Source organism: Scophthalmus maximus, chromosome 1 (genome assembly GCF_022379125.1).
Source record: "Scophthalmus maximus strain ysfricsl-2021 chromosome 1, ASM2237912v1, whole genome shotgun sequence".
In the NCBI taxonomy this organism is placed as follows: domain Eukaryota; kingdom Metazoa; phylum Chordata; class Actinopteri; order Pleuronectiformes; family Scophthalmidae; genus Scophthalmus; species Scophthalmus maximus.
Window position 1 is genome coordinate 6,969,743 of NC_061515.1, and position 27,758 is coordinate 6,997,500.

At 45.5% G+C, this 27,758-nt stretch overlaps 1 protein-coding gene across 6 annotated transcripts in view; it reads right to left on the minus strand.

The window, feature by feature from the left end:
- The window catches only part of triob (trio Rho guanine nucleotide exchange factor b), a 95,400-nt gene that overhangs the window by 44,656 nt on the left and 22,986 nt on the right, over positions 1-27,758 (minus strand). For 5 of the 6 annotated variants that reach the window (XM_047332833.1, XM_035629603.2, XM_047332812.1 and 2 more), the window contains 9 exons: positions 14,587-14,661; positions 13,452-13,566; positions 10,341-10,533; positions 8,791-8,895; positions 8,165-8,635; positions 6,984-7,106; positions 2,997-3,188; positions 1,859-1,990; positions 1,118-1,348 (listed from right to left, as the gene is read on the minus strand). In XM_047332833.1, coding sequence (XP_047188789.1) covers positions 1,118-1,348; positions 1,859-1,990; positions 2,997-3,188; positions 6,984-7,106; positions 8,165-8,635; positions 8,791-8,895; positions 10,341-10,533; positions 13,452-13,566; positions 14,587-14,661 — 1,637 coding nt within the window. Of the gene's footprint in view, positions 1-1,117; positions 1,349-1,858; positions 1,991-2,996; positions 3,189-6,983; positions 7,107-8,164; positions 8,636-8,790; positions 8,896-10,340; positions 10,534-12,599; positions 12,776-13,451; positions 13,567-14,586; positions 14,662-27,758 lie in introns of those variants that run through there. The other variant, XM_047332815.1, reaches the window with a different exon arrangement.

A 27,758-nucleotide genomic window follows, 5' to 3' on the forward strand; every position in this document is an offset into this window, starting at 1 on the left:
AAAGAATATTGAGAATGCAGTACACATTTTCAAACAGTAGGGGGTGCAATCGACTGGGAGAGGCTGCATTAGGATCACATTAGGGTTACGTAGTCTGCAGATGTCATGTCTCTCTCTCTCCCCCTCATCGGTCCAATTTGCTCACCCCCCCCCCCCCCCCCCCCAACCTTTTTTAAAAACTTTTTATTCATCTGCAGTTTGTCACGTTTAAATCACACAAATGTAGACAATTGATTTTCGCTAAATAGGGAATCCAGAGCAGCGCGAAGTGTCCACATTTTGGATGCGGATGAGATTAGCTATGAAATCGTCGTATAAAATTGCCTTATTATCTGTTAAACAGATGGCTCAATCTGTTTCTATGTGGGGAAATGAATGGGGTTTTCATGATGCACTCAAGGTCTCTGAGAGACTCTTTTCAATGGAACAGACGCATGTGAGCATGTGCACGATGCCCTCGACGCCGAATGTGACGATAAATTGAATCGCCATGGAAACCACTACCAAGAGAAAAGTGTGATGAAAGAGCCGAAAGACAAGAGGCACAGAGATACAGCAAAGAGAGAGAGAGAGAGAGAGAGAGAGAGAGAAAAAAAGACAGAGAGGTAGAAGAGAGTTCATGCCCAAAGGGGTGGAAACACAAAGATGTACGACACTACGCACCACCTCAGTGGATTTAATTTTAGAGCTCTGCCATCCAGACAGTCACACAGAAAGATAGAGACTCTCACTCTGCTAACTCAGGAGAAGAGATAAACGTCTTTGAAGAAGCTGGAGCTGATTATATAACATCCTTAAAATCATTATCTAGTATGGATGCTAACAAACTATCCCTCTGCAGAATATCCCTCTTCATAACCAATATATACAGGGACACGGCAACATTTAACCTCTGTTAAGATATTACTTTGCCCATAGTTTTATATATTAAAATAGTTTCTGATACTGGATACAGTATACATGTGTACTGTCAATACTAAAAAAATATTTTTACAGCAAACAACGACCCAAAGGCTGTGGAAGCTCAGAAATGTGCAGGTCCATGGTTGGATTTAGCGTTGTGTGTGTGTGTGTGTGTGTGTGTGTGTGTCTGTGTGTGTGTGCATGCTTTGCTCACTTGCTGCACGTCCTGCTGAAAGACACACAGCTGCAGGCGCTGGTGCAGGCGAACTTTGCGATGCTGCCAGATGTTTTCCAGCTGCCTCTGGTGATGCAGCACTTCGTGGATGATGTCCAGGACGTGGTGGACAGCCTTGGAGTAGTTAGCCGATGCCATCAGTGAATCGGCGCTTCCCGGGGTCAAAGGTCGCTGCAGTTTGTCCAGTAGAGACTTGCCGTCCTGGCTCACCTGTAGGCGTGTAGAGTGACATTTGCCGCAGAATCTCAGAATTATTAGTGACCAAATGGACCGAATGGATCGTGTTAGTTAAAAAAACAAACAAACTAGAATCTATTAGTATAACGATAAAAGTAATTAATTTAGGTAAACAGATTCACTCCTACTCAACAAGGACCAAAGGCATCACAGGGGTACATTTTCAATAAAATATAGGAGATTGAACTAAAAGAACCAATTTTGGCATTTAGTTAGTTTAGTAAGGACTTTATTCTGTGCAATACATGTTTCTCTCTATATAGGTTCCCATTAATATTTAATTACTTGTGCAGATAAACAAACATAGATGTGCCAATGGACATATTTTAAGGACATGATTTGGATGAATTATCAGTCCTGTTATATATTCCGCTGATTTGGCATCCGTATTTAGAAGTACCTGTGCATTTTGTTAACTCAATTGTGTGGATTTGTGTATGTATGTGTGTGTGTGTGTGTGTGTGTGTGTCTGTATATACTGACCTCAGAGTATGCAGTTGTGATGTGCTCATATAATCCCTGGTGATGGTGGATGGTGTCTTCCAGATCCTGGAGTTCAGAAGGCAGCTCTCCTTCACCACACGCCTTACACCACGGCTCCACTTTACTCATGTACTGGGGAGAGAGAGCACACGACAGTACTGCATAACACAGATCCATATTTACAGAATATATGATACACAAATGCTTATTATATAAATGTTAGCAGGCTATTGAAATTATTTATTTCAATATTATTTTTAAGGCCACATCTACTGTGAGTGTCTAAATGACCTGTTCTCAGACTGGCTCTGTCATTGTTATGTTAACTGTTAATTTACATTTTATCAAAAGTATTTCCAGCATAATACTGTACTCTTTTCGGAGTGTACAATGCAGTATTCATTGTATACTGTATGCATGATGAAATTTCCTTTTATAACAAAGCCATAGCTACATTTGATGATAATTTTGCCATTTAGCTGACATTTAACAAATGAAAAAAGAATAAAATCATAAAGAAATTACATTGATAAAAGAGACAACCGCTGAGAGAGTTATTCAGAGAGCTTTGATAAAATATTGATTGTTGAAATATGTCATCCTTCTTTAGAGGGAAGAGGAGAATGGGGGGAAACGTGTGTGTCTGGAGCTTGACTCTGGGCTCTCAATGAAAAACCTACTATCAAAGCAACTCAGTGAATGAAAATTTTGTCAACTTGCTGACAGAAAAATTGAATAAATAATATCCCGCTTGTAACACTGCCCTGTCCAGCTCTGGTGCCAGCGAAGGAATATCAATTGCTTACAAGGAAGTCGACATTTAAGCTTGTACAGAAAAGGAGCCACTGAGCAGGCAATAGGTGTCAGCGACAAATCAGTGTGTTGTTACTGCACAACCATAAGCAGAACCATAGAAAGCAATACTGATCATTTAAATGGTCCCCGAGGTCTATTACGGATTAAATACTGGAGCCAAAAATGATCTCTCTCATGAAGTCTTTTTTTCATTTTCATTTAAAATGTATAAAACTATAGTAAGGTTTGGATTCTGACGCGTAAAGTCTGTCGTGGCTCAAATGGTAAGCTCCCCCTCCGCCTGTGATTTACCCAGCATCCTTCACTTTCTGTGTGTCAGTACCTGGTCGGCTTTCTGGTGGAAGCTGGCAGACATCTCCAGCAGCGTGCTGCGCTCGTCCAGAGCCGCAGCGAAGGCCTTCCACTCCTGCTCCAGCTGGCCGGAGATCTGCTGGATCTGCTGTGAGGCGTAGTGGCCCGACTCCAGGAGCCGGTTCCCCACTGACATGATCCGATTGATGTTCACGTACACGTTCTGCGTGAGTGAGAGGGAGGCACGATGTCAAAGATTAAAAAGACGTAGCAGAAGAAATAGTTTTGTTCTTTTAATTCAAATATTTCATATCAACCTTAATTTGTTTCATTACCCTCAACATGTTCTTTTATACAGACTGCAGGTTGCGGTTCCATTATGTATGAAGTTATAACTATTTCCACAAACAATTACACTCATGTACACATGTATAAGTAATGTTAGAGAGAATAAAAGTCAATACATGCACACTTGTCATAAGCCATCTCTCCTTTAACACACACACATACACACACACACACACACTCACACACTCACACACACACACACACACACACACACACACACACACACACACACAACCTTGTGGACATTAAAAAGTAATAGACTGGAGAGGCATACCCCCATGTGAGTGATGAGAAGAAACCCATTTGCTTCTCAATCTTTCAGTCTTTTTTTTTTATTATACAGTACATATATGCGCTCCAAGCTGTTTTGTGTAGATAGGCACGGATCAGCAAATGCTAATTAACAACTGTGTTAACAGCCGGTTATTATTCTATTCAATTACTGCTCCCGGAGCCTATTATGGCTCCTAGTCTGCTCGTTTCAATCGCAACGGGGGGAGAAAAAGATGAACCGAACACCAGCGACATCGCTCAAACAGAGGCGGGATCTTGGTGAGAGTGATTCTACCAGCACACATTATGGGCTCTCATCAAAGCTGCACTGAGTGATGTCTTTGTTTCTTTTAATCTGCGAGGCTTTGAGTTTATTTCAAACAGTGTCCGTTTCTGAAATTGGGGTTTAGAGGCGGTTCTGAATGGCTTTAATGTTGCTTGTAGGTTGTTTTTTTTTTGTCTTGCAGAGACCTCGCTCACTGTCCAAAATAGAAAAGGAAATCAATGGAAAATCTTGACACTGGGTCGTCGAAGGCGAGGATAATAGAGACAGAGGTGCGCTGGGAAGTGCGGGTCACGTGTGAAATCAGGGGAGTCCAGCTCCTCTCAAGTGCACAGCAGTAGGTAAGTTGTTATGCACAAAAGAACAGCAGTGCACAGTAGAACTACTGTAATCCTATTATTAAAGAGACACATTAAAATACAACTGGAAAGAAATATCTCTAAGCCGCTATTGGTCTTATGTGGTATGATACTGCAGGAAACTATGGTGCTTTTCAGAAGGAACAAACACACAGAGAGACCTTAAGGAGAACACACATCCGTATTATAAATACAATACAAATACACAATCAGAGGAAGAGTTATGGAGTCCCAACCAATAAGCCTGAAGGTCCAGTCACTCAATTCTCCACTGTTCACCGGGACTTCTTCTTAATCTCCATGGAAATATATTGCATACAGACTGAAGGAAAAGCATCTCTGTGCCTTCAGTGACTTGTGTACCTCGTGTTTTTTTTGTGATCTAATACTACTTGCTACTGAAATTTCAGTTTCCCCCACAAGGATCGTTGCAGTTTCACGATTGCTTTTGTGGGCTTTAGATACTATGATGTGATGGCATACAGACTGTAATGTTGTATAAGTCAACGTTGTATCACAACAAATGACAGTGACTGCAGCCATTACAGAACATGATCAATCCCGGCATCATCGCAAGGCATTAAACTGACGGTATATGAGTGCAAAAATTGTGCATATGAATTTTGTATTCTACTTGACCTTAGTTGAAAAAAACATTTACATCTTTCTCATAAAAGATGAACGATTATCTGTGGCACTGCTTGTTTCTCACGGTGCCGTAAGTTATAAGAGTTGGACAACTTAAAACCTGATGCGATGAGATTTTGTTTTTACTTGTTTACAAAATTTGAATTTGTCAGTTCAGTTGTTTGCTATCAATTACAGTTAAAGGGGGGGGGGGGGGCATAAATATACTATAACAATGTCCCTGAGAATAGAGCAACCCTGAAGGATTAAAAGCAAAGATTGCAAACGTTATCAGAAATCAATATTTCCTGGTGATTATCAATCTCATTCATGTTCTAATTGTAAAAAACAGTCAGACAATCAGTCGCAGTTTTCACTTTTCACTGGCACAAGTGTGACACAGTAGCCACGTGACAAACTGTATTAATATGTGTAAAATGGATTACATGCATGTTTCACTAATAACACAATTATGAAACCCATTAATGCCTCCCAAAGAGAGTATAACAGTAACACAACTGACACAACAATTACATAACTGCAGTCTCCATTAGCATTCGGTTTAAAGCGGATGATGCTCATATGCTTCTGATCACTGATAAGAAATAATGCGAAAGCAATGTTGATGCAGTGACAAACAACGGGACACACAACACCTATACAAGACCACATCCACCCACGCACGCACGCACACACACCCGACACTTGTTATTTCCATTCAGCGGGCAACAGGAAGAGGAAACGCCGCTTCCTGTGGAAGAATGGGTGGAGGGTGAGGTGGTTACTCGGCTGTACCCGGCTGTTTGTGTGTGTGTGTGTGTGTGTGTGTGTGTGTGTGTAAAATATGTGTGAGTTTATAATCCAGTTCCATCTGTCCTTTTTACTACTGTTGTCTCAGGGGTTATTGGTTCATCTAAACCCCAGTGTTGACGCAACTGTTGGCCGCTCACTGTAAGTTGTTCCCAACAACAGTGACACTCCTGACAACCCCTTTTCCACCAACACGGAATGGATGTTGTTCCAGGTTTCGCACCTAATTGTGAGACATTTGCAGCATTTGGAACTTAATTGACTGAGGAACTCGAAAAGTTAATCATGACAGTGATCAGTGGGCGTGGTATATTCTATAAACTGGCTTAAAAGAGAGAATGAAGGAGGCAACGATAAAGAAGGCATGCAAGAAATTGTAGGGGGAAAAAAGGCACGTGCAGAGGTCTGGTGACAAATTCAGTATCGGAAATAGCAGTTGCCTGTGCTGTCTATTGTCAGTGTGCATCGCGCAACATCCTCCGGTTCACTTGGTGAACAAAGGTTCAAAGAATCCCGAACGGAACCGGTTCGAGAGCCAGAGCTAATTTTAGTTGTAAAGGGTCTAAGTGTCTCCTCTGGCGACTCTAGCGATCATTACAGTCAGAGACCCAAATCTGAGGTAATGGGGCCGAGCGTGTTTAGTTTTTTTAGTTTCCCTTTTTTAATTTCCTTGCATATCCTGGATAAAAAGTTGCCCCTGTGTCCAGGAGACTGCCATGCAAAGTTGTTAAATGGATCCACCGCTTGTCATCCGCGGGGTGGGCTTCGGTCAGTGTCTGAGCCTCCGTGTGGGACACTTGCGGCTGATAAATGTATGATTTTAAAAGTGCTCCGTGAGTGTACAGCAATAAGGGGCGTGATGACGGCATGATTTCCTCAGTCACTCTTATAGGCCGGCGGTTGAGCTCCGCAGACATGTGAGGAAGGAAGGGGTGTGGAAAGCAGCAGAGGGCAGCAAACAGCTGTGGGAGGGGCACGGAGGCAATATGGGTCAATTATGGGAACAACAATGTGACAAGACCTGACAGAGTGGCCCCCCCAGGGTTGGGGGGCAGAGTGGAAAACAGCTGAATAATAAGAGGAAGACCATGGCAACACAGAAAAAAAAACAACAGTATGCAGCGAGCCGTCCTATCCCAAAGGGAGAGGATGGTCTGAGATAAAGAAAGGTGTGTGTGTGTGTGTGGGGGGGGGGGGGGGTGTGATGCCTTTGCCTGTTACTGTGAATGACAGTAATGATGATAGTTTGTGACTGCATCATCTGTGTGTGCGAGAGTGCTTCCGTGCGCGCATGAGTGAGACAAAGACAGCGTCCTACCATGCAGTTCATGGCGAAGTGGTTGTGCTGGGTCTGCAGCTCGACGGCGTGCTGGTGGTTTCCCCCGATCTCCGTGTAGCTGGTGAGGAAAAGCCCCTTGTTGTGCATGATCCAGTCGAACATCTGCACACGGGGGAAGGGGAGAGAGACGGCGTTCATCTCTGATCACCGCGCTGACAAGTCTACGGACAAGTCACCTTCAAGTTTGTCTGCAATTGGCGCGTGTGGCACTTTAGCCTTATTACAGTATGTGGCAGTGTGTTCTTCCTATGTTCCCCTCTCTCTCTCTCTACACGGGTGTACGGAAAAGGTGTGTTTAATTACAGCTCTGACACTTTTCATTGCAGGCCTCCCAATTTGCCTCCAGCTCTGCACAGTTCTCATACACGGCTATGTTTCCCTGCGCCACACACACACAACGTCACACTCCTATAACACTGGCACACAATAAAATAAAAAAACAAAAACAAAATAGCGCTTATATTAGATCTAATATTACCAAAAAAAGCATAGTATAGAACGCTAAGAACTTATATCATCATATATATATATATATATATCTATACACAGCCTTGCTAATCTGGCCCACACTGGGATGAAAGTTGATCTGAGGGCTTAAATGTCTGGGTTATTGTAATGTTTTCAAATACCTGCTAAGACTGGCATGTATGCATGAGCTCACACATCAGTCATAGCCCCCGGCCGACCTAAAGTACCTGCACGTATCAAGAAGTGAAATGCAGCATTGGCACGTTTGAGCATAGAGGTGCCGGGAGGCAAAAAGGGGTAAAGAGGAAGATGGGGAACAATTGAAGGGACTGCAGGCGACACTGTAATCCAATACACTTTTTTGGAAAAATTCGACAAATTTTTCCCCACAGTCCGCTAGCTGTCGGTTGTGTGTGCGCGGCACGGCTCTGTTAATGGAAAGCAAAAAATGGTGCGTGCAGTGTGTAAACATAACTCCCCGAAACCTTAAAAAAAACAGTGCTGGTGACAACTCAGGGGTTTAGGCCTCCCATGGCCGCAAGTTCGAGACCCGGCCAGTACGGTCACAAAAACAACAATCAATTTTTCCCCATCATCACTTACTCCCACTTTAAGTTCATTTCATACATTTAATTATCATCATGTTGAAATGGAATACAATAGAATACAACAGAATAGAAAAGCGCCCTGACCTTCTCAGCGTCCTGTTCAAACAGTCGCAGCTGGAAACACTGGTCCAGCTTCAGCTTCCTCATGTGCCACAGTTGCTGCAGATTCTGGCGTGTCCCGTGCAGCTTATCCAACAAACCCGTCACTTTGGCCACCAGGTTGTGCACGTCCACGTGCGCGTGGAACCCGTGATGATGGTCGTTGGAATCTCCGCTGGCACCGCCGGCCCGGCTGCCATACCCGCTCTCACCACCACTCCCGCCGCCTGCAGTCTGTGACTGTAGCCGCTGGAGCAGCCTTCGCCCCTGCGTGTCCAGCTCCTCCACCGACGCCTTCGTGGCCCTTTTCTTCAGCGCCGCATGCTCTTCCATAAGCCGGCGAGCCCCCTCCAGGTCCCGAGGGAGGTCGCGCTGGGACAGGGTTTCCTGGAGCTCCTCGAGGCGCGACAGGGCGCGCGTCGCATCGCTGGCGAAGGTCTCAAATGAGAGCCGCACCTGAAATGGCAGACGAAAGTAACCTGCGTTTTCCAAAGGGGAACTGCTATTGAATCGAATTGAGTATTAGCAAAGGACGAGAAAGCAAACAAAAGCCTTCAAAGTCGCAGTCTGGCGGAAAAGACGAGAGAACCGAAAACAGAGAGTAGCCAAACCTCGATCCAGTCATCATGGTTGTATTCTAAGCTGCCCTCGAAGTCGGCCGTCAGCTGGGATGGGTCCACGATCTTGGATAAACCCTCTAAGGAGACCATTACCGTCTGGTGTGGGATCAATCAAGTAGGAAGAGAGAATAATAGGGTAGAGGAAGAGAAAAAAAGAGATGAATGGGGAAAAAGAAGGGTAAGCGAGAGTAAGAGAGAGACCACCATGATTTACAGTCATCATATTCCGAACTAATCAAATGTTACCATGTCAACATATTTCCCACCACTGAACCTATATTATGAAAGCAATGTGCAGAGACGGAGGCCTCATAAATCAACCGTTCAGATTGGTGGAGTGACCAGAACAAACATTCCAGACATTTTACGCGGCGTTTATGTTTATCTTTAATAAGATGGAAATACACCGATATGAGTCCTTCGGAAATAAAAACAGGAAACCGCTGAGGCTCACTCGAGCGCGGGGAAAAAACCTAACGCTGCGAGGCGGCTGGATTTCTCACAAGGGAGAATCCATCTCGCCGGTCTCCGAGCTATCAGCGTCTGGGTTCACAGCCAATCAGGCATCAAACTACAGGCAGCTACGGGCGTGTTTTACATTGACGACGACTAGGAGCAGCTTTTCCTTGAAAGACAGCGGCGGCTCATCAAGAGGTAGGTGTAGATGCTGCTGTATCATCTGTTATGTAAGAACTAGAGGGAATATTTGATATCGACCAAAAAATAAAAAGAAACAAGGAGCAAAGGACGACGCTGAAGGTTTCCTCCCGACTGGCTCCAGCAACCGTGAATGACAGTGACAGACGGACGGTTCAACCAATCACGCACAAAGGGATTTTTTGAAAGCGCCCTGCCCATTTCCCAACAGTTTCCAACAAAGCCCTCCCAGGTGGCTCTTCTAACACACCATCTGACGTCAGGTTGGGAAACACACGCACAATGGAAATACAAAATAAACAGATTTGGCGCTGGCGTCTTCCCGAGTGCTCTCGTGCACAGATGAAATAATAAGTTTAGGGTCTGAGAGACTCAAACCAGTGAACTTGTGGAAATCACCATGTCCTTCTCACATGCAGTACATTTTTTGACAAAATAAAAATGAAGAAAAATCCCTAAGGGACTTGTCCAAACCCAACTCACCGCAGTTGAGATGAAACGCTTCACCATGTCCTATATATCCCGTTTCCATAGTAACTGGGTCAGGACTAAATATACCAGCACCACATGCCCACACGGGACAGAATAGCGCCACTGTCGCCGAGCAGCGGTCCAATTAGACCTGACAAATTAACACTGGTGCCTGTTTTGTACTAACTGTAACTCTAATAGCTACGGCAAAATGGTCATCTGAAGATACGTGATGCATTGAGCAGTACCAGTACCGCCTTCTCTCGCAGAAAAACAACAATGCAATTATAAACCTGTACACTCAAAAGAGAGCATCATACCAACGCTTCATGCACAACATCCACAGGTGCAGGCTGGAAATGTTTAAAGGATTATTTTTGTGTATTAGAAGACGTGGAAGTATCATCACCCACCTCGAATTCGAACTTGGAGCTGCCAAAGTTGGTCCTCTGCTTCTGCCAGAAGTTGTCCGGCTTGATGATGAGGGCGACGTGGATGCACGAAGGGAACGACTCCTGGAGGATCTTCAGCAGGGGCTTGATGCTGTCCCACTTCGAACCACGCATGTCCACGATAACCGTGAACCCATGTCTGGCCACCTCCTCGCTGCAGAAACACAAACAAAGAGGTCAGGTTGCAGGACGAAGAGCAGGCGAATAAAAGAGTGGCTGTATTACTTTTCAACGGATGCCGGCATTAGGGGCAGCTGAGAGTTGAAATGGTTAAAGCATTTCAAAGGACATAATCAATCGGATGAGACTGGATGACCTCAAAGAATCAGTGTCAATCCATTGAGTTACATCATCAACGCTGCTCATGCACCAGAAACAGAGACACTGTCAAACTGCACATAAAAAAAAGGCTAATTTGAAAATATATATATATATATATTTTGTAAAGGATCTGTTCTTTTTACGAAAGATGTCAAAATGAAGAGGGGGAAAAAAAAGAGAAATTGAAGTAAAAAATCTTCAGAGCACTTGGTAATGGGAGAGAGAAAAAACAAAAAGATTACAACCGTTGAAATTTCCACTGCTGCTTACCAGGAGTCCGGCTGCTGCACAAGTCCATAAAAGGTTGTTTCTCAGTGTTAAAGGCTTTAATCTCAATGTGTGTCCAGCTAGGACACAGAAACAGACGCGGGTCCTGCTGCTCTAACTCACTCTGACCTCACTCTCTGAAAACAGAGCGACCGCCAAATGGGTACAGAGGAAGGAAAAAAAAAACAGATTGGAGAGGAAGGGAGGGAGGGAGGGAGGGAGGAATAGAGAGAGAGATAGAGAGAGAGAGAGAGAGAGAGAGAGAGAGATGCAGCAGATGCAAGAGAAAAAGGGGAAAGCCAGAAATACTTGGACAAGAGAGCAAATAGAGGATAAGAATATGGCTGTAGCCATTAATCGATTCGTAATCAACTACAAAAATAATCGCCAACTATATTTAATTGATTCATCGGTGTGAGCAGTTTTTTTTTATGAAAGTGAAGTCAAAAATTTGCCGATTACAGCTTCCTAAATGTGACATATCGTCTGGTTTCAGTTGCTCCTCCAAGACAGTAAACTGAATTTCGGTGGTTTGTGGACAAAACAAAAAAACATCCACTCGGGGTTGGGGGAAACGCGATCGACACTTTTCACCCTTTTGTGACATTCTGTGCGGCCAGTCGGGAAGACGATCGACGGATTGAGCGATGAACGAAGATACGCGGAAAGTTGGTCGCAGCCCTAGATAAGAGTAAGAGACACCCTGCTCCTTCACGGGCCTCACGCGAGATGGCTGGTCACCTCTGGCAGGTCTTCCCCCTCTCCACCCTTAGCACTGAACAACAGATGCTCAGGAGCGGAGCCTTTAGGAGGCCGTTGTGCACAAGGACGTCCGGATCACAGCAAGCTACAGCTTGTCTTTTCAGAGGAAAATATTAAAAAGCAAGCATTGGACAAGAATGCGGATGGCTTCGGAATACATTTCTAGCATGTATTATTTATTGAGCCATGGTGGCATGGGATTCATTGCCGAGTAGGAAAATAACTCAACATTTAAAACAGTGAAGACTTTCCACACGACAAAAATTGTGCAGAACACAACATGATTTCCTTCTCTTTACAATATTTACTCGCTTGTCCATCTTGAAGACGTGATGTGGATGCAGAGGGCTATCATCTAATGTTTCTCTATTTGTGACCTAGTGTTTTAAGTTGAGATTATTGTTATCATCTATATTGTTGGCGTGTCACGTGTTGTAGCGGCCGTGATCATGTTTTTGCGAGTCTTTTGTTGGTATGAATGATGTGGATGTGTGTAACTTCAGGAAGCCACTGTTACAAGACAGGGGCTCATGTGGATCTTAGTACACTTAGACTTGTTCACCTCACTGTGCACTCCAAACTCAACACCAACTAATGTAACATGAAAGGAAAAAAAAGCACACAAGTACGAGAATGAAATATTATCATGCCTGGGGCCTTACAAAAATTTAACTTAGGAAATAAGTCTGTCTTGAACATTCGCATTTCATTCTGACTACTGCTGACTGAAATACACTCTGAGTATTCCCAAAACCTGAGCTCAGTTTTTTGCCGTAACTGACCTGGACCACCTCTCGCCTCAAGACAAATCTTTTGAGTCTACTGTAAGAAAGAAAAAAAGAAAAAGAAGAAGACTTTAAAGCACTATACCTGCAAAGCACTAGAAAGTGTCGCACGGGGGAGATCAGTAGCAGCAGGATGGACGAGTGCAAGTTTTCCTCCAGTTGGAGCCGATATCAACTGACTCCAAACAGAACCGCCTGGAGCTCAGAGTTGAATGTGAAGGAACAGCGCGTCTCAACGTGAACAAATCAGCGCCGCACAGAATCACAGAGCACAGCTCTGCGAAAAACATCCTGTGGCTACAAACAATACGTACTTCCTGGGGGAGTTTCAAGACTCTGGCCCCAAACAACAATACAATCAGCGAAACGGGGAGGGGAAAGACGAGACTGAAACAAGAAGCAGAAAAAAGAAAGCAGAAGGGTCGATCCGCGTGCGACTCTCTTTCCGTCGGAACTGACCCACTCCACTCGGCGACCAGGCCTTCTCATTGGCAGAGAGATGGGCGAGTGTCCGAAGAGTGATGAATGGCAACCTACACAGAGGAGTGTTATCATTGAGAGTTCAGAGGAAATGAGGGGCGGCTGGGGGTTGAAACCTCCACGGAGAACCCTAAACAAAACCATCCCGGCGCTCTGCAGCCTCAGGTTATGCCTCAGCATTTTTTTTAAAATCCAAGCAAGGCGGGGAAATCTGACACAGAGACAGTGATGGGACGCGTCAGGGTCGGTCGGCACAAGAGGCCAAGGGAGTCTGTTTTCCAATTAACCCAGGATCGAGAGAGGGGTCCAAAAGTCAATGCACGTGCGTATGATCGCGCATGTGTGTGTGTGCGTGCGTGCGTGCGTGCGTGCGTGTCCGTGTGTGTCCGTGTGTGTGTGTGTCTCCACGGTAGAATCCTCCACTGAAACAGTGTGTGTTAGTAAGTATTCGTCCTACCTGGGAATAGTAGCCAGGTAGGCTATGAGCCTGCGCAGGTCTTCGGGTCGTATTCTGTCGTGGTTGCTCCGTGACGGAAAGGTGAGCACGGGACCTCCTCGTCTGTCTCTGCCACCTTTGGCCAGAGAAGCATCATTACATCACAGGAAGAAGAAAGGCTCTGAGCAGCCACAAAAAACACACACTGGAAGTATGACCACATTTTTTTTTCAATTCAATTGCACTTATTTATCTTCAAGCGCACAGTCTGATGCTACTGAGTTCAAGTAGGATAACATAAACTACATAATTATAACCCCCCAAGAGTAAAGCGAGTGGCGCAGTGTGGTGAGATGGCAGCAGCTCATTTGTACGGGTACCATCTGTGAATATGTCCACAGTTAGTCGTGACTGTGCCGAGTCAAATCGAAGAGTCAGGGGTCAAATTACTCTCATGATGACAAGACTGTAATAGCCTTGCAGCCGGACTGCAGCAACAAATAATAACACTGACTATTAATGACCAGAGAGAAAAAAGGAAGACTGAATTGCAATCACGACAAGGCCCCGCGCAGTTAACGGTAATGAGGGAGAGGTCGGGTCAGGACCTTGACGAGTCCAGAAGCCGCTCAGAGAAATAGGAGAGTGCACATTAAATAACTTAACAAGTAGCAATTACGATGAGGGAAATTGTAGTATTCAACAAAATGCTACCCCGAGCGGAAATGTTGTGACTGTCTTCGGATTTCAAAAAATATCGTGTCTTTCAAGCGCAAGAGCAACAACAACAACTCGTCGCCGTGGTACTGTGCATGAATATTCAATTAAAGATTTATTTTTTCGGGCTGACATGGAATATAATATCTTTTATTTATTTATTTATGTAACGCTTTTCGAGCTTTAGCACAAACTGGTTTCAGAGTTTTTTACTTAGCGAGTAAAACATTTTAATCAGAAACATATGACAGCTTCATAGCAGGACGTAAAAAATGATACATATCCAACAGCACTGAGCCCCTAAATGAATGTGCAAAAAGGTTATTATGTTAGACATGACATTAAAATATGGCAAAAAGAAAATCAGGTTCATTTAAAAAAAAAGGGGGGGGAATATGAAATAAAGGAAATATGCTGTAAGTGTATATATTTTTCTGACCTGAGAGAAAGGCGACCTTCTCCTTGAGGATGGGAAGCACATCGATGGCCTTCATATCCTCATTACGATGAAACCCTAAAAGCACAGAGGCAAACAGAGGAGTGAGCGATGCAAGAGAGGTTCCCAACAAGAATCCTTAAAACAGACACCAACAAACAGTTACAGTAAAAAAAATCATCTTTCTTTTTACTTTCACCCATACCGTATCTGGCTGCATAAGATGTGACATATTCAGTATCGGCACATATGAGCGTCTATATGGTTACAACTCGGTGCTTGGTTTAAAATTGAGAAACATGATCAATTATGACAAGAACGGCAATGGTAGGGCCATTACTTCCATAGCAGTTAGACTTATATCTGAACATCGAAGTGATCAGTTAACACATTTTTTACATCTTTCCTCCTTGTCTGGAATAAAATCGTGGTAAACATGGGATTTCTCCACCATGGTCTCGCCTGGTCTGTTACGCTGTGTTCTTCAAATGTCAACTCTTTTAACTCGCCTCCTCAACAGATGGCCCACTGGTTAATACCAGGAAGCCACACACACACACACACACACACACACACACACACACACACACACACACACACACACACACACACACACACACACACACACACACACACACACACACACACACACACACACACACACACACACACACACACACACACACACACACACACACACACACAGACTTTCTTTGGTGTGTGTCAGAGCAGTCGCTCATGAAGACAACTGAATTAGAAGGTTGACGTAATGTGGGGATGTGTGCTATAATCAAATGTTTCTTAATTTCCACATGTGACAGTATCTGACAAAGGGGCTTTTTATTCAAACAGTTATTTCTCCTTTGATAAATAGCACAAATTAACAAACTAACTAAAAGGCAAACTATGATATAATATACAGCTGTACACAAAAAATTAAAAACATACATATAGAACATACATCAGACATGATATCCACAGCTTTGACCACTGAGTAAAATGAGTGCAGCAGTGAGAGTCCGCCTCTCTGCAGATGCAGTTAGCTGATGATGTCATTAGACATCACACATACATACACACACACACACGCACACACGCACACACACGCACACACACACGCACACACACGCACACAGGAAATATACTCCGGTACAGAAGTACATGAGCAACATACGGGAGTCTGCAATGGGAGTTGCATGTAAAAGGAGAATTATAAATGATCAGAGATTTGATGTCATTGGCGGTTGAATGTTTCATTGTCTCAATTTGTTTTCACATCATAAATTACCGAGTTAGAATTGACGTCACTGTATGACCATGGACTTATATAATGAAAGTGGCCCAAAGCTGCATCAACACCTTCAGACACACTCCGCCGTACTGTACACATTGAGAAGAGAAAGAGAAAGTGAAGAGAAGCCAAAATACTGTAGAGGAAAGAATTTGCAGTTTTACACGCTGCGCTGCTTTGACAGTTATAATATAAACATTTAATCACAGTGGCCATGAATGGAAATGAGCAAACTGGATCGCGGCTGGACTGCAGAGTAGTGACTGACTCGTGCACACATGCACACATACACAAACTGAACGGCCCTGATATAGAAGTCAATCGTGACTCTAAATGCATTTTAAATACCACAGCAGAGGCCATCTTCTCCGACATGAGCCAGTGAATACTCCGAGTCGGGAATGCTTGCTTTCGAATTTGCAATATTTTTCCGGCCACAGACAGAAATCTTTCAACATGAGCATCGTTGAACCCATGACACTGTCTTACAGGCTGCAAAATAAGTTTCACACTAAATACACGAAGAGAAAAAGAGAAGACACAGACGGACGGTTCAGCTGGTCAGGATTGAAGCTGGAGCGCGTAGGAAACACAGACGGCAAGGTAACTCCGACAGGTTTTGAACGGCGCCTGCAATATCGATTTCATCCACACTCAGAGTGGAGTGAGGAGCAGCGGTCGGGCTCGGGCGACGGCGCGCTCGCCGGCTGTGGGGAAGTGGCCGGACCGGACCGGGCCGGGCCGAACCCGACCCGACCCGCGGACAATGTCACGAGCAGCCGAGACAGGATGGGAGCGAGGCGGCAGCCAATAATGGTTTCATTCTCCCTCCACTGCTGGCGGGGAGAGCGAGAGGCAGTCCCTCGCAATTCACGCTCACAGTTCTGTTATGATCTCCCTCACTGCTGCCGACTGTCTCTGTAATAACCCGCCGCAAATGTTTCTCACCCTCTGTCTTGTCAAAACAGTGAAGTGGCTCTTTGAATGAGAGTGTGTGTGTGTGTGTGTGTGTGTGTGTGTGTGTGTGTGTGTGTGTGTGTGTGAGTGAATGTGTGTGCAGTGTACATCAACACTACAGGGCACACAGCAAAAGAAACAATACTCCTCTTGCACTCTGTGCGTTACCGTGTGTGTGTGGGTGTGTGTGTGTGTGTGTGTGTGTGTGAGTGTGTGTGTGTGGGTGTGTGTGTTTCCTGTGAAGTGTGCCCAGACACATTCCTCACTGCCGGCGGTTTATGTTGTAAGATACTGGCACTGGCACCAAGCCAAGACTGACCTCCGTAAAGACGGCTGCAGCCCAGATAAACCTGACGTTTAGGTACCTAAGCTTGAAGACGATATGACAATATCATACAAGTCATACAAGCTGCATATCTTTATGCGTGTTCAACAGCTCCAAAATAGATTGGAGAGCTGCAACGATATAACCAGCTGCTGGAAGTTGCTTCCATGGTCCGATGGCACATTGCTTACGAGTGATGTCAACACAGTCAAGTGCACATGCGACCACGGAGACTTTTTACGAATCTTTGTCATGTTTATATGCAGCGACGCAACATCCCAGAGTACTTACGTATTACCTATGCACACACTGTGATTCATAAAATCCCATCATCAGCTCTCACTACACACACTAACACACAGGCGCACCCCACAGTCTCCTCCCCTTCGCCACGCACAACTCCTCATTTACAAATCTGCCCAGCATGACATAAAGCTTTTCAATCACGAGCTGCCTGTTCGCAATCCATTTCATTTTTACAGTGAGTTTTTTTTATTTACTTATTTATTATTCATGTAGAATTCAGAGGCGGAAAATGGAGAAGAAACGCGAGAACTCGTGCATATATCGTAACAGGAAAAACAAGGTGGTGACTGCACGATGACAAGATCATCTGCACGCGGCGCGACACGCACTGGATCATTTAGATTTACAGTTGGCAATGCAGGAGTGGTGGACGCCTGTCAATGACCGACACACACACACACGCACACACACACACACACACACACACACACACACACACACACACACACACACACACACACACACACACACACACACACACACACACACACACACACACACACACACACACACACACACACAGATACTCTCTCCTTCCCGACACACGTGGTAATGGGCACATCGTGTGCATATACATCCATCAAAAGGGACAATGATAGTCTGTCAAGAGGAGTATTACTTTTGCTTGACAACTCATAAAGCAACGTAAATGATAATACTCCTCAACATGTAAGAGCTGTAGCTTTTTTTTTCTCCATTTACTACATATGCAATAGCAGTTCAGTGTCCAAAACAGTGGAATATTGCAAGAAGAAGTCTTAAAGGAAATGCATTTTTCACAGCGGTTGTCCAATCATGTGCTCGAATGTAAAGCTGACTTACAGTCGACCCATTTTGTACTGATGCAGACTTTATCTGCACAGTTAAGGCAGGCGCGCGTCTTTTCTCCTGCTCAGAAGTCAGTTGACATTCTCGTGAATCACACCACCACAGAATGCAGAGGTGGAAGCACAAAATTGTAGCTTGCATGGGGGCCGAGCGGTTTCGTGCTTGGTTTCGGAAAAAACCCCCAATTTTTCTCAGTCGCTGTTTTTCGCAAAAGCTTGATGACAAAGTCACCGCGAATGTATTTCACTTTGCAAGCCGGAGCAGTGGGCGCAGCGCGTTCCGCTCCTGCTGCTCGGCGTGAATTGAGGCAAACAAGCGGGGACGGAGCAAAGGGGGCAACGGCGCAGATTCACTCCGCCCCGAGCCTTCCCCTTCAGTCTTTGGCTCCACAAGGATCGGGCCCTCAGTCCTGCGACTGCGGAGGCAGCGCGACAGGCCACGGGCGCAGGAGAGTGTGCCAATCCACTTCCGTTTGCCCTCCCCGACTCCAGGGTGGAACTACTCGCACTGCCACAGAGCGGTTCGTGCCTTGTACCAATTCCTGACACCATCCAACATCTTTAAGGGCCCAGAGTGGGGAGGAAAAAGGGTACATAAACCTGACCGACATCGTGCAGGGACACACGCAACCTACTTCTTCACTTCCAACCCATCGTAACCCCAACTCGTTACCCCGAAGGAGGATCAGAAATGCATAGCGTGTCTTTCCGCAGCACGCAGGACAACAGACGGCCTCAGAGCACAGTGCCAGTCCCCCTTTGTTTCCAATCTTCAAGACCACAGGCCAGACTGTGCACGGTGGATCGGCGCAGCCCGGCACGCCGCATGATGCCAATCCTGTGGCTCATGGCCTCGTAACCCCAAACTCAGAGCAATTACAAGCTGCGCCGTACGCGTGTGGAACAGCAGAGCAGACCAGGCCTGCTGCAAATAATACTGCGGAAATACTACGGTACAATTCCCCCCCCCCCCCCCCGGCTGTTGTTCTGACCGCGATCCAGAGCGGTCGTCACTATAGCAGCAAATGCATTTCATACCAGTGATGTGCGCCTCGCGCCCGGCGGCATTTGACGGGGAAAAAAATGCAGCAAATATGTTTTCTCATCATGTATTTGTAATCACAGCTGGACAAAAGTAAAAAAAAACCTGTAGAATTTAGTCTCCGAAGATTTACAGGACATGTGACTGTGATGGATTTCAGATGCATCCTTCATACTTCGGTTCTGGGTCCGAGCCCAGTATGTGAACGTTACTGCTCGAAGTTTGGTTTCAGCCTGGTTTGGCTCAGTACGGGCTGACTGGGAGTGGATCAGAATGCGGGGAGCAGCTCAGACACGATGGGGGCGTCGGAGCGGAGTGGTTGAGGCAGTGCTGTGCTAGAGATAAAGGGTGTGTGTGTGTGTGTGTGTGTGTGTGCCCTGCCCCTGACCTGTGTGTCTGTGCAGCAGTGTGACTGACACCCTTTGCACAGCTCTAAGAATAGTGTTGCCTTTGAGAGAGAGGGCGGGATGTGCCACTTTATCAGCCTTTCTGGGTAAATCTTAAAAAGGACCCGGGGAAGAGAGCAGTCACGGCCCCCCCCCCCCCCCGTGGATCCTCGAGTGCATTCACCCCAGCGACAACACACAAAACTGATGCACGATCGCTCGTGGTGAAGTAACGTCCCGTGACACACCCAGCCGCGAATGTCTGCCCGCCAAGTTTCCCAGGCGGCGCTGTGGCTGCGCGGCCCGAGGCCGACGTCCCACAGCGCGACGCCCAAACAGAGAGTTTGACATGAGTAGAAAAATTCCGGCCGATTGTTTGACAAACGTCCACGTCACCTGGGACGGTGACACAAGCCAATAAAAGGCTTTCTTGAGTGGCACCTATGAGGTCAGACATAAAAACGCTGCAGCAATAAAAAGAAAAAAAAAGAAAAATGAAGAAAAAAACACAGCTGTCTCACAACACTCGACATAAACTCACTACACAGCGGATTTCCAATGTGTAACATTGATCTTTCCAATGTATTTCACCAGAGGGAAACCCCCCCCCCCCCCCCAAAAAAAAAACCCAGACTCGACTTACACCCTCTGCCCTCATCGTGTATTTGATGAGGGCAGATTATTATATTATTATTATATACGTGATTATTGTATTTGTGCTATGAAGAAGTGTGTTATTTCTGCTCAGACCCCTGCCTGGTGTGTATGGGGTTGGCTGCCATTGCCTTTTATGCTGTGGACAATATGAGTGTTTAACCTGGTCTGCTGTACAAGACAGGATGCCACGAGCAACGTTCGTCCGTCACCCCCCCCCCCACGGGTGACAACCTCGACGAGAATAACAGCGGGCGCGCGTTGCCCCGCCCGCCGCGGGGCGATAAGACGAACAGCCGAGAGCTGCTGCTGCATTTGCTCTTTCGTTCTGCTTCACTTTGCAACGGCACATCGCTCTCATTTATTTGCTTTCCTTACTTTTACACATACAGACAGAGAATGCCCCCCCCCCCCACTCCTCTCGCTCAGATACAAGAGAGCCACTTCTAGCAGCCTCTTCACCCTCCTCCTGTGACCTTCAGCCGGAGCTGGCAGGGGGCCTGGGGACCGCGGTGAGCTCGACTTTCATCAGGTTTCTCGTACGGTTGTTACAGTGTGGCTTACAGTAAAAATATCACTCCTGCTCCTACCACAACCCGCCGACCCGAATATAACCCCGAAGCGCAGCAAAAGAGCGCATGAATAAGTCATAGCGAATGCGAAGGGGTAGGAAACAGCCTCAATCTGGCTCAGCCCTGGCACGGCGCTTGCACGTTCAATCTGTAATGGCTGTGGGGCGCCCTCAAAGAAAAGAAGAGATGACGCCCAGTCCACTTAAGATTTCCTCATTCCTAAGTTCCGTCCAGCAGTTTGTTTTACCTAAGCAGTAGTATGGAGTCGTCTGCACCTGCTTCAAATACCTTCTTTTTTTCTTTTATGCGTTTAAAGCGTTCTTACTCTCATGAGGGATTAACCAGCCTTTTTTCTTCTATCTTCTAATCTACCGCAGTATAAGCTGACATCTTTAAATATGTTGGCTCCCTTGTACTCCAAAATACAGTGTACACTCCAATGTCACGTAAAATTAAGAAAAGCATTGAATCGTCACGTGTGCTGAGCTGGAATAAGAGAGCGATTCGAATTTATTTTGTCTTAGTTCACAGGATAAATCAAAAATCAAAGCTGTTTTTGGTTCTGGAATATTTTTGTTGCGGTTTATCGACCAACCGGTTAATCAGCTCAGCACTAGCTTTGATCACTCCAACGCAAATGTGAGCACACGCATGCACCTTGTCACTACAATATGACTGTGAAACAAACTGTACGAGTATTTTCACTCGTAAAAACACTATGAGAATCTTTTTGGTCCAGTATTTACTTCCATTTTCCATATTGACCACAATGTGATGCATAGTTTTTATTCTTTTTTAAATCATAATTCGGGATGACACAGTGAAACAAAAAACATCTTCATCGCCATATTCTACAGGTTAAGTTAGCTGCCTGAATGAAGCAGAGCCGATGCTGGGAACAGAAAGCTCCGCAAAATCACGACGACACCGTTTTTCTCATTTAGTACAGTGAGCGGCTGAGGGGAAATGCAAATACGAGCAATGGTCAGCAGTCCTACGCAAGTGTGCATGTGAAAGGCCGTTTCACAGAGCAAGTGTGCGAGAGCACAATCTGAGCAGTTTCATTGCTGCACAATGAACTACTGTACTGTGCTCTCACAATACTGCAGCGCTTACACAAAACATAATATACAGCATTACAATACACATCGTATAACTTCTGAATGTGTTATTGTTATGGCGCTATAGCCGTTCTTCGTTTTCCTTTCACAACCTCAACTCTGTGCATCATTCACAAATTGTCTTTGTTTCTCCCACATCTCTGCATCTATATCTCTCTCTCTCTCTCTTTTCCTCCACTCGCCTCCTCCCTCTGTTGACTCTGTTGACTTTTAAAATACTCAGTGTCCCCCTAAGCCTCACTATTGGCAACGCCCTGTATCACTTGCCAGCCCATTAAGCCGTCCTTTTTTTTTGGTGTTGTTTGTCCCTCACTGCCACAGTTGGAAAACACTTGTCTTCCCGTCATCATCAACTCGCCCCACCCTCAATTCTGAATCTGATCAGCTTTCACACAGTAGGACTGACTGTCTCAACAATTCCGCTGGGATCCGCTGGTGACGGGTCCTCGTTTCCGTGAGCAGCGTCTATTAGAGTACGATGAAAGCATTTGACATATTGCCGCTTTGCCTTTCACAGGCCTGACGGTGGACTTTTTTCATTGATCAAACCATAAAGTTGAAAAAAGGACAGACATTTTATTGTGCTTCACCGTCTGACGACCAAAGGTCCACGTGTCCCAAATGACGAGAACAGATTGAGAGCAGAGTCCCCATCGCGAGCAATGCCTCGGAACCGTGACCCCGAGCTTTTCTCTCCCAGGTCCTTTGGGATGTGCACCACTTTCAAAGTCAACTGCGCCAGGCGTTGTTACAAATCCTCCCTCAGCTCGCCTTGTTGTGATCCCGCTCCGCGCTGCTCTCCTCGTGACATGTAGCACTATTTTCTCCTTAGCGCCTCAGAGCAGTCACCTCCTCAGACATATACGCATTCTTTACCCCTGCGAGCACCGAGTCCTGGCGACTGAGCATGAGGGTGAAGGAGAACATTTCTATTGAGAGGGATGGCCGCGGCATCTCCCAAGCCAAGCTTGTTGTGACACTGCAGAAGTAAGATGAAACATTTCAAACCGAAGCAATATATTCTAGTTTATATATATATATATATATATATATATATATATATATATATATAATATATATTCTAGATATTTCTTATTTCCACGCCGTTGCAGCTAAGAGCAGTCCACATGATACAAGCTGCTTTGTCAGCAATTATCTGTAAACGATATTCCAACTCGTCACTGAGACTACTCAGTGACTTAAAGGTCCCATATTGTTTTCCATTTTTAAAATAATAATACAGCAGGTTCAAGTGTTCAAAATACTGTGAGAAAATCCGAACAATCAATCCACTACGAAGTGCACCCAGTCTGTCTCCAGGCACTTTGTTGATGTGATTCTGTGACGTCACGACTACACGGCCGACCGCTCTGCGCGAGGTCAACTCCATCACTGCGAGCACGAGCTGCAAGACGGACAGGGGAGAGAGAAATAAAAAACCCTGCACCATTGTTGGATGTCAGGAAGCTAATATACACATCCTTCCACAAGGAGGTGAATGTTAAGAGACCAATGGCTAAAAAGTAAAAATCTTTATCTGTTTGGATCAATTCAGCAATGTGGAACGGGCCGCCGGTCAGAAGAGAGAGCAACAAAAAGAAAAAAATCCCTCTCTGCTCTTGCTTGAGCATGAGAGAGGATATGTACAAATATATCAGGATTGTTTTTGGCACCTGAAGCCACAAATACTTAATATTTTCGTGTATAATATCAACTATAAAACACATTTCCTTAATTGTAAACTTGCCGCAAAAACTCAAGTTGCACATAAGATCATTTTTCATATTCTAAGTAATATTTCCCCGTTATTTTTTTTTAAATCATTTTAGAGCTGGGTTTTTATAAAATGTACAGTATGGTCTGCACTTGCTTAAAAGTTTTTCCATCTGCGTGCCCACTTTCCGGTCCCACCTGTGCTTAAAGCCCGTGTGTGCCGGCGGTCCTGGTTGACCTGTCTCAGCATCTGGCAGTGGGGGCCGTGTAGGTCACACACTGGTCAAGCATGATGTTTCCCCCCCCCCCCATACTATGATATTAACATTCAGTAACCATACTGTAGTAGTAGGCCATAATGTGTCACCAAAGTAAAAGTATCTTCTATTTATATCGTATTGTATAGATAAAACAGCCCATGCAGCGCAGCACAAGCTGAGCAGAATGACCCATATACTCAACGAAAACAGGGCAGCTTCAGCATGAGAGGTGTTGGCGAAGTGAGTTATCGGCCTTTTGTGTCCCCTCCACTTCCCAGACGCGCCCCCCCTGCATTCTATCAAGCATAATACCCACACGCATAAATCAAGCAGCACGTGATAGCTCCTACAGAGATCCGAAAAAGTTACACAAAGTAACTTACTGACTCGTAGAAGTCACAGCTCAGGGACGGAGTCAGTGACTATAAGGAACTTCATAGGATTTAGCTTAACATCACTCAAAATGTCCAAAACCTCCGTTGTGTTTTGGTTTGATCTATATTGTAAAGGTGTTCCTGTTGTCCTCCCATTGTCCTCTCGGAAGGACAAAATGCAGCCTGGGAGCTATAATGCGGCTACGCCGGACCGGCGCAGCTGCATCATACTTTTGTGTGGCAGAATGTATGTGCTTTATTACCAGGAAACACATGTAGAGGGTGACACGCAGACCACCTATCCAATCATTCACTCCACTATCGCTTTTTGGGACAGAAGCCATAGACACATTACAATTATTAAGTCCAACGAGGACTCATGGTAAACTGCTAAAACCATCATAAACGTAAGTAATACTTGAGTGACTTTCCTTAAAGCAGAAAAAGGAATCAATCATAAATGTGGATTCTACAGATGCAAATCAAATGAATGAAATCAACACAAAACACAATAGGCCTAGCTGATGATGAAGATACCACTACATTTTTATACAAAATATATATGAACAATATCTCAAGAAATATTGGCACAGGCAAAACCGTATGACATATTTCGAGGCTCTTGATATTAATAGGAAATTAATTTGAGATGTAAAAGATATATCCTTCTACCAAAGATAATATACATACTGTATATAAGCCATTTCAGTTGTACACTCAAGGTGACCCTGTCGTCGTACTTTTATAGATAGTAATCAAAACAAACAAAACAAAACAGAATAGGACAATACTCTACCTGAGAGTCGGATCAGGGTTTTCCCAGCCTGCGCGTACTGCCAGCTGTGGTTATCCAGCACTGCCATCGTGAACCAAAAATAAAAACCGTCCCGATTCAACCGTGGCCGACGCGACACCCGGCGCAGGCCTACGGCGGTTATCGCCCTACTGTACCTCCAGCTTTCTGACCATACTGCGGTGGGACAATAGCCGTGCCATATGCAGCACCGGCCAACGCCCCTGCCACCCAGTGAGCTGCAGACTGCCAAAGGCACTGGCAGCTCCTATTCGCCTTCACCAACTGGCTTTTCTTTGCCATGTCCCCCTCCCCTCCCCATGTCACTAACCCCTCCCCAGAACAAGATTTAGGAACAAGTGCTGCTTTGCATTAAAGAGTTTCTCCCCTCCCTGCGCGCCCGGCTAGCCACTCACAGGGAAAGAAAAAACCCACCACAAGTGTTAAGCCAGCCAAACAGTTGTCGCTGAAGGATTTGCGGGTGGAATGGACTTTAATAGTGATTGGTTGTAATCTCCTCTGCGAAAAAACACTTAGACCCGGTCGCTGAACGTCTGCACAGGAGCACATAAGGGGCCTTTAATGTAAATATTGACCCCTTTATCATATTTACATGTGTATTAGTCAAGGTGAGCATTAACCTAATACCTCAGTAAATTCTCAACTAAATTCATTTTCATTTCAGTATTGTAAAAGTGAGGTTCACACATGAATTGCGACAAGTCTTTGAATGACCGCAACAAGTCATCTGGCACAATCCCTTAGTTGTTGTTTTCAAAGAGCAAAACTAATGTCAAACAATATATTCAGCGGAGAGGACATGCACTAGTTATCGCCACATTCAATTATAATCATGTGTGGAGCTTTAATATTTGAAACTTTACGCCCTCTTGACGTCAATCCAAGCTCAAAAAACACTCCGACAACATCTTTGTCTGCATCGAGACCAAATTATCTCAGTGTTTCCCCCCTCTCACGAGCATGGCTACGTTTGATGCAAAAAACTCATGCGTGGCCACTTTCACAAAACGGTTGCTTGATTTGGGAGCCAAGAACTTTTCCAACCGAGGGACGGAAACAAAGGGCTCATTCAGTATTTGTTCGAAGAGAGAAATTAAGCTTCTTTGGTGTGTTTCAAAGGAAAGAGTCAAGGGGGGGGGGGATTACCATTCTTTTTTTTCCTCCAAACTGTGACCAGAGCCCTGATAAGCTCTCAACATGGGTGTTATAAGAAATGGAGCTCAAAAGCAAGGCCAAGGAAGAAGTCATGATCCAGCAACTAAAACTGGTTAATCTGCGATTAACACGCATCGGAAATGGAGCCGCTGCAAACACACTATTCGGAAAAGTGAAGGTGATGATGACGGGCTGCTGTTCATTATGTGTGCAGACGTTTTATAAACCATTCCCTCAACGGCACTTTCATGGACCACCTACCGACCCCGCGAGCTGTCTGACGCGGCTGCGCGGTCAGCCGACCTTTCCTGTCCCTGAGAAAGCCCGCGTAGTGGAAACGGAGCAACGCGGTCATGCCGGCCATGTTCAGCGGCACAGATAACCGTCCGAAAGGGGGTTCCACACAGGGACGATCCTGCCCGTTGGAATAAATAGCCGAGAGAGAGAGACGGGGGGGCGGGGGGGGGGGGGGGGGGTTGGTTGGTGAGTGAGTCAGCTGTAACAGGGATACACATGACACAGAGGAGAGACAGTGTAGTAGGTCAGGTCTTAGATGTAGATGCCTTACTGTATTATATCATATATGTGTTATAATAACCTCCAGACATACAGCCAGAAGTTTGGGCCCCGGGCAAATGAAATAGTTTGTTTATATACGCACTACTACACACTATATTCTAGAAACCTTAATCAACGTGAATCAATTGGCCACTATTTCGGAAGTAGAATCATTTTTGTTTACCCCTTTGACCCCACCTGTTATCCAGGCATGATGCCACCTTGTTCGCCAAAATCTGAAAGTTTCCGCTCTGTATTTAAGTTCTTAAATTCAGAGAAAGACAAAAGGGACTGTGATATTCCTCTGAATAAAACACTGGGGCTTTCAGAGGAGCCCATCTCTGTGACCTCCATACACTGTCTCACTGTTGCCCGTTCACACTGTGACAGTGACAGGGACGCTGGGGAAGAATGGCGGCACGAAGGCCACGAGAGAAGTAGTGACTGTGAGACCCAGAAAAGAATAAAAGCCCTTTTCAGGACTGAGCATCCGCGTGCATCTGTCTGCTCGTAAGGCCGCGACAACGTGCAGTAACTCACTGGGCAGCCGGCTGAGTCGCATCAACACATCAATGAAGTGGAGAGGAGGACGCTTTGTACGGCTCAGCGAGCGCCATTCACCGGCTCGCTCGGACCGAACCGCGGCCCCGATTGTCCCGCCGCACAACCCAGAGAAAGAAAAAGAAGAAGCCCAAAACAAGCCAATAAACCACAGCAGACCAAACATCACCTGACAGGCGGGGTGCGGAGGACGGGGGTGGGCTCTGAGGTCCACTGTGTTAAATACTGCCTCAGGAGGGAAGAGGAAGGAGAGAGAGAC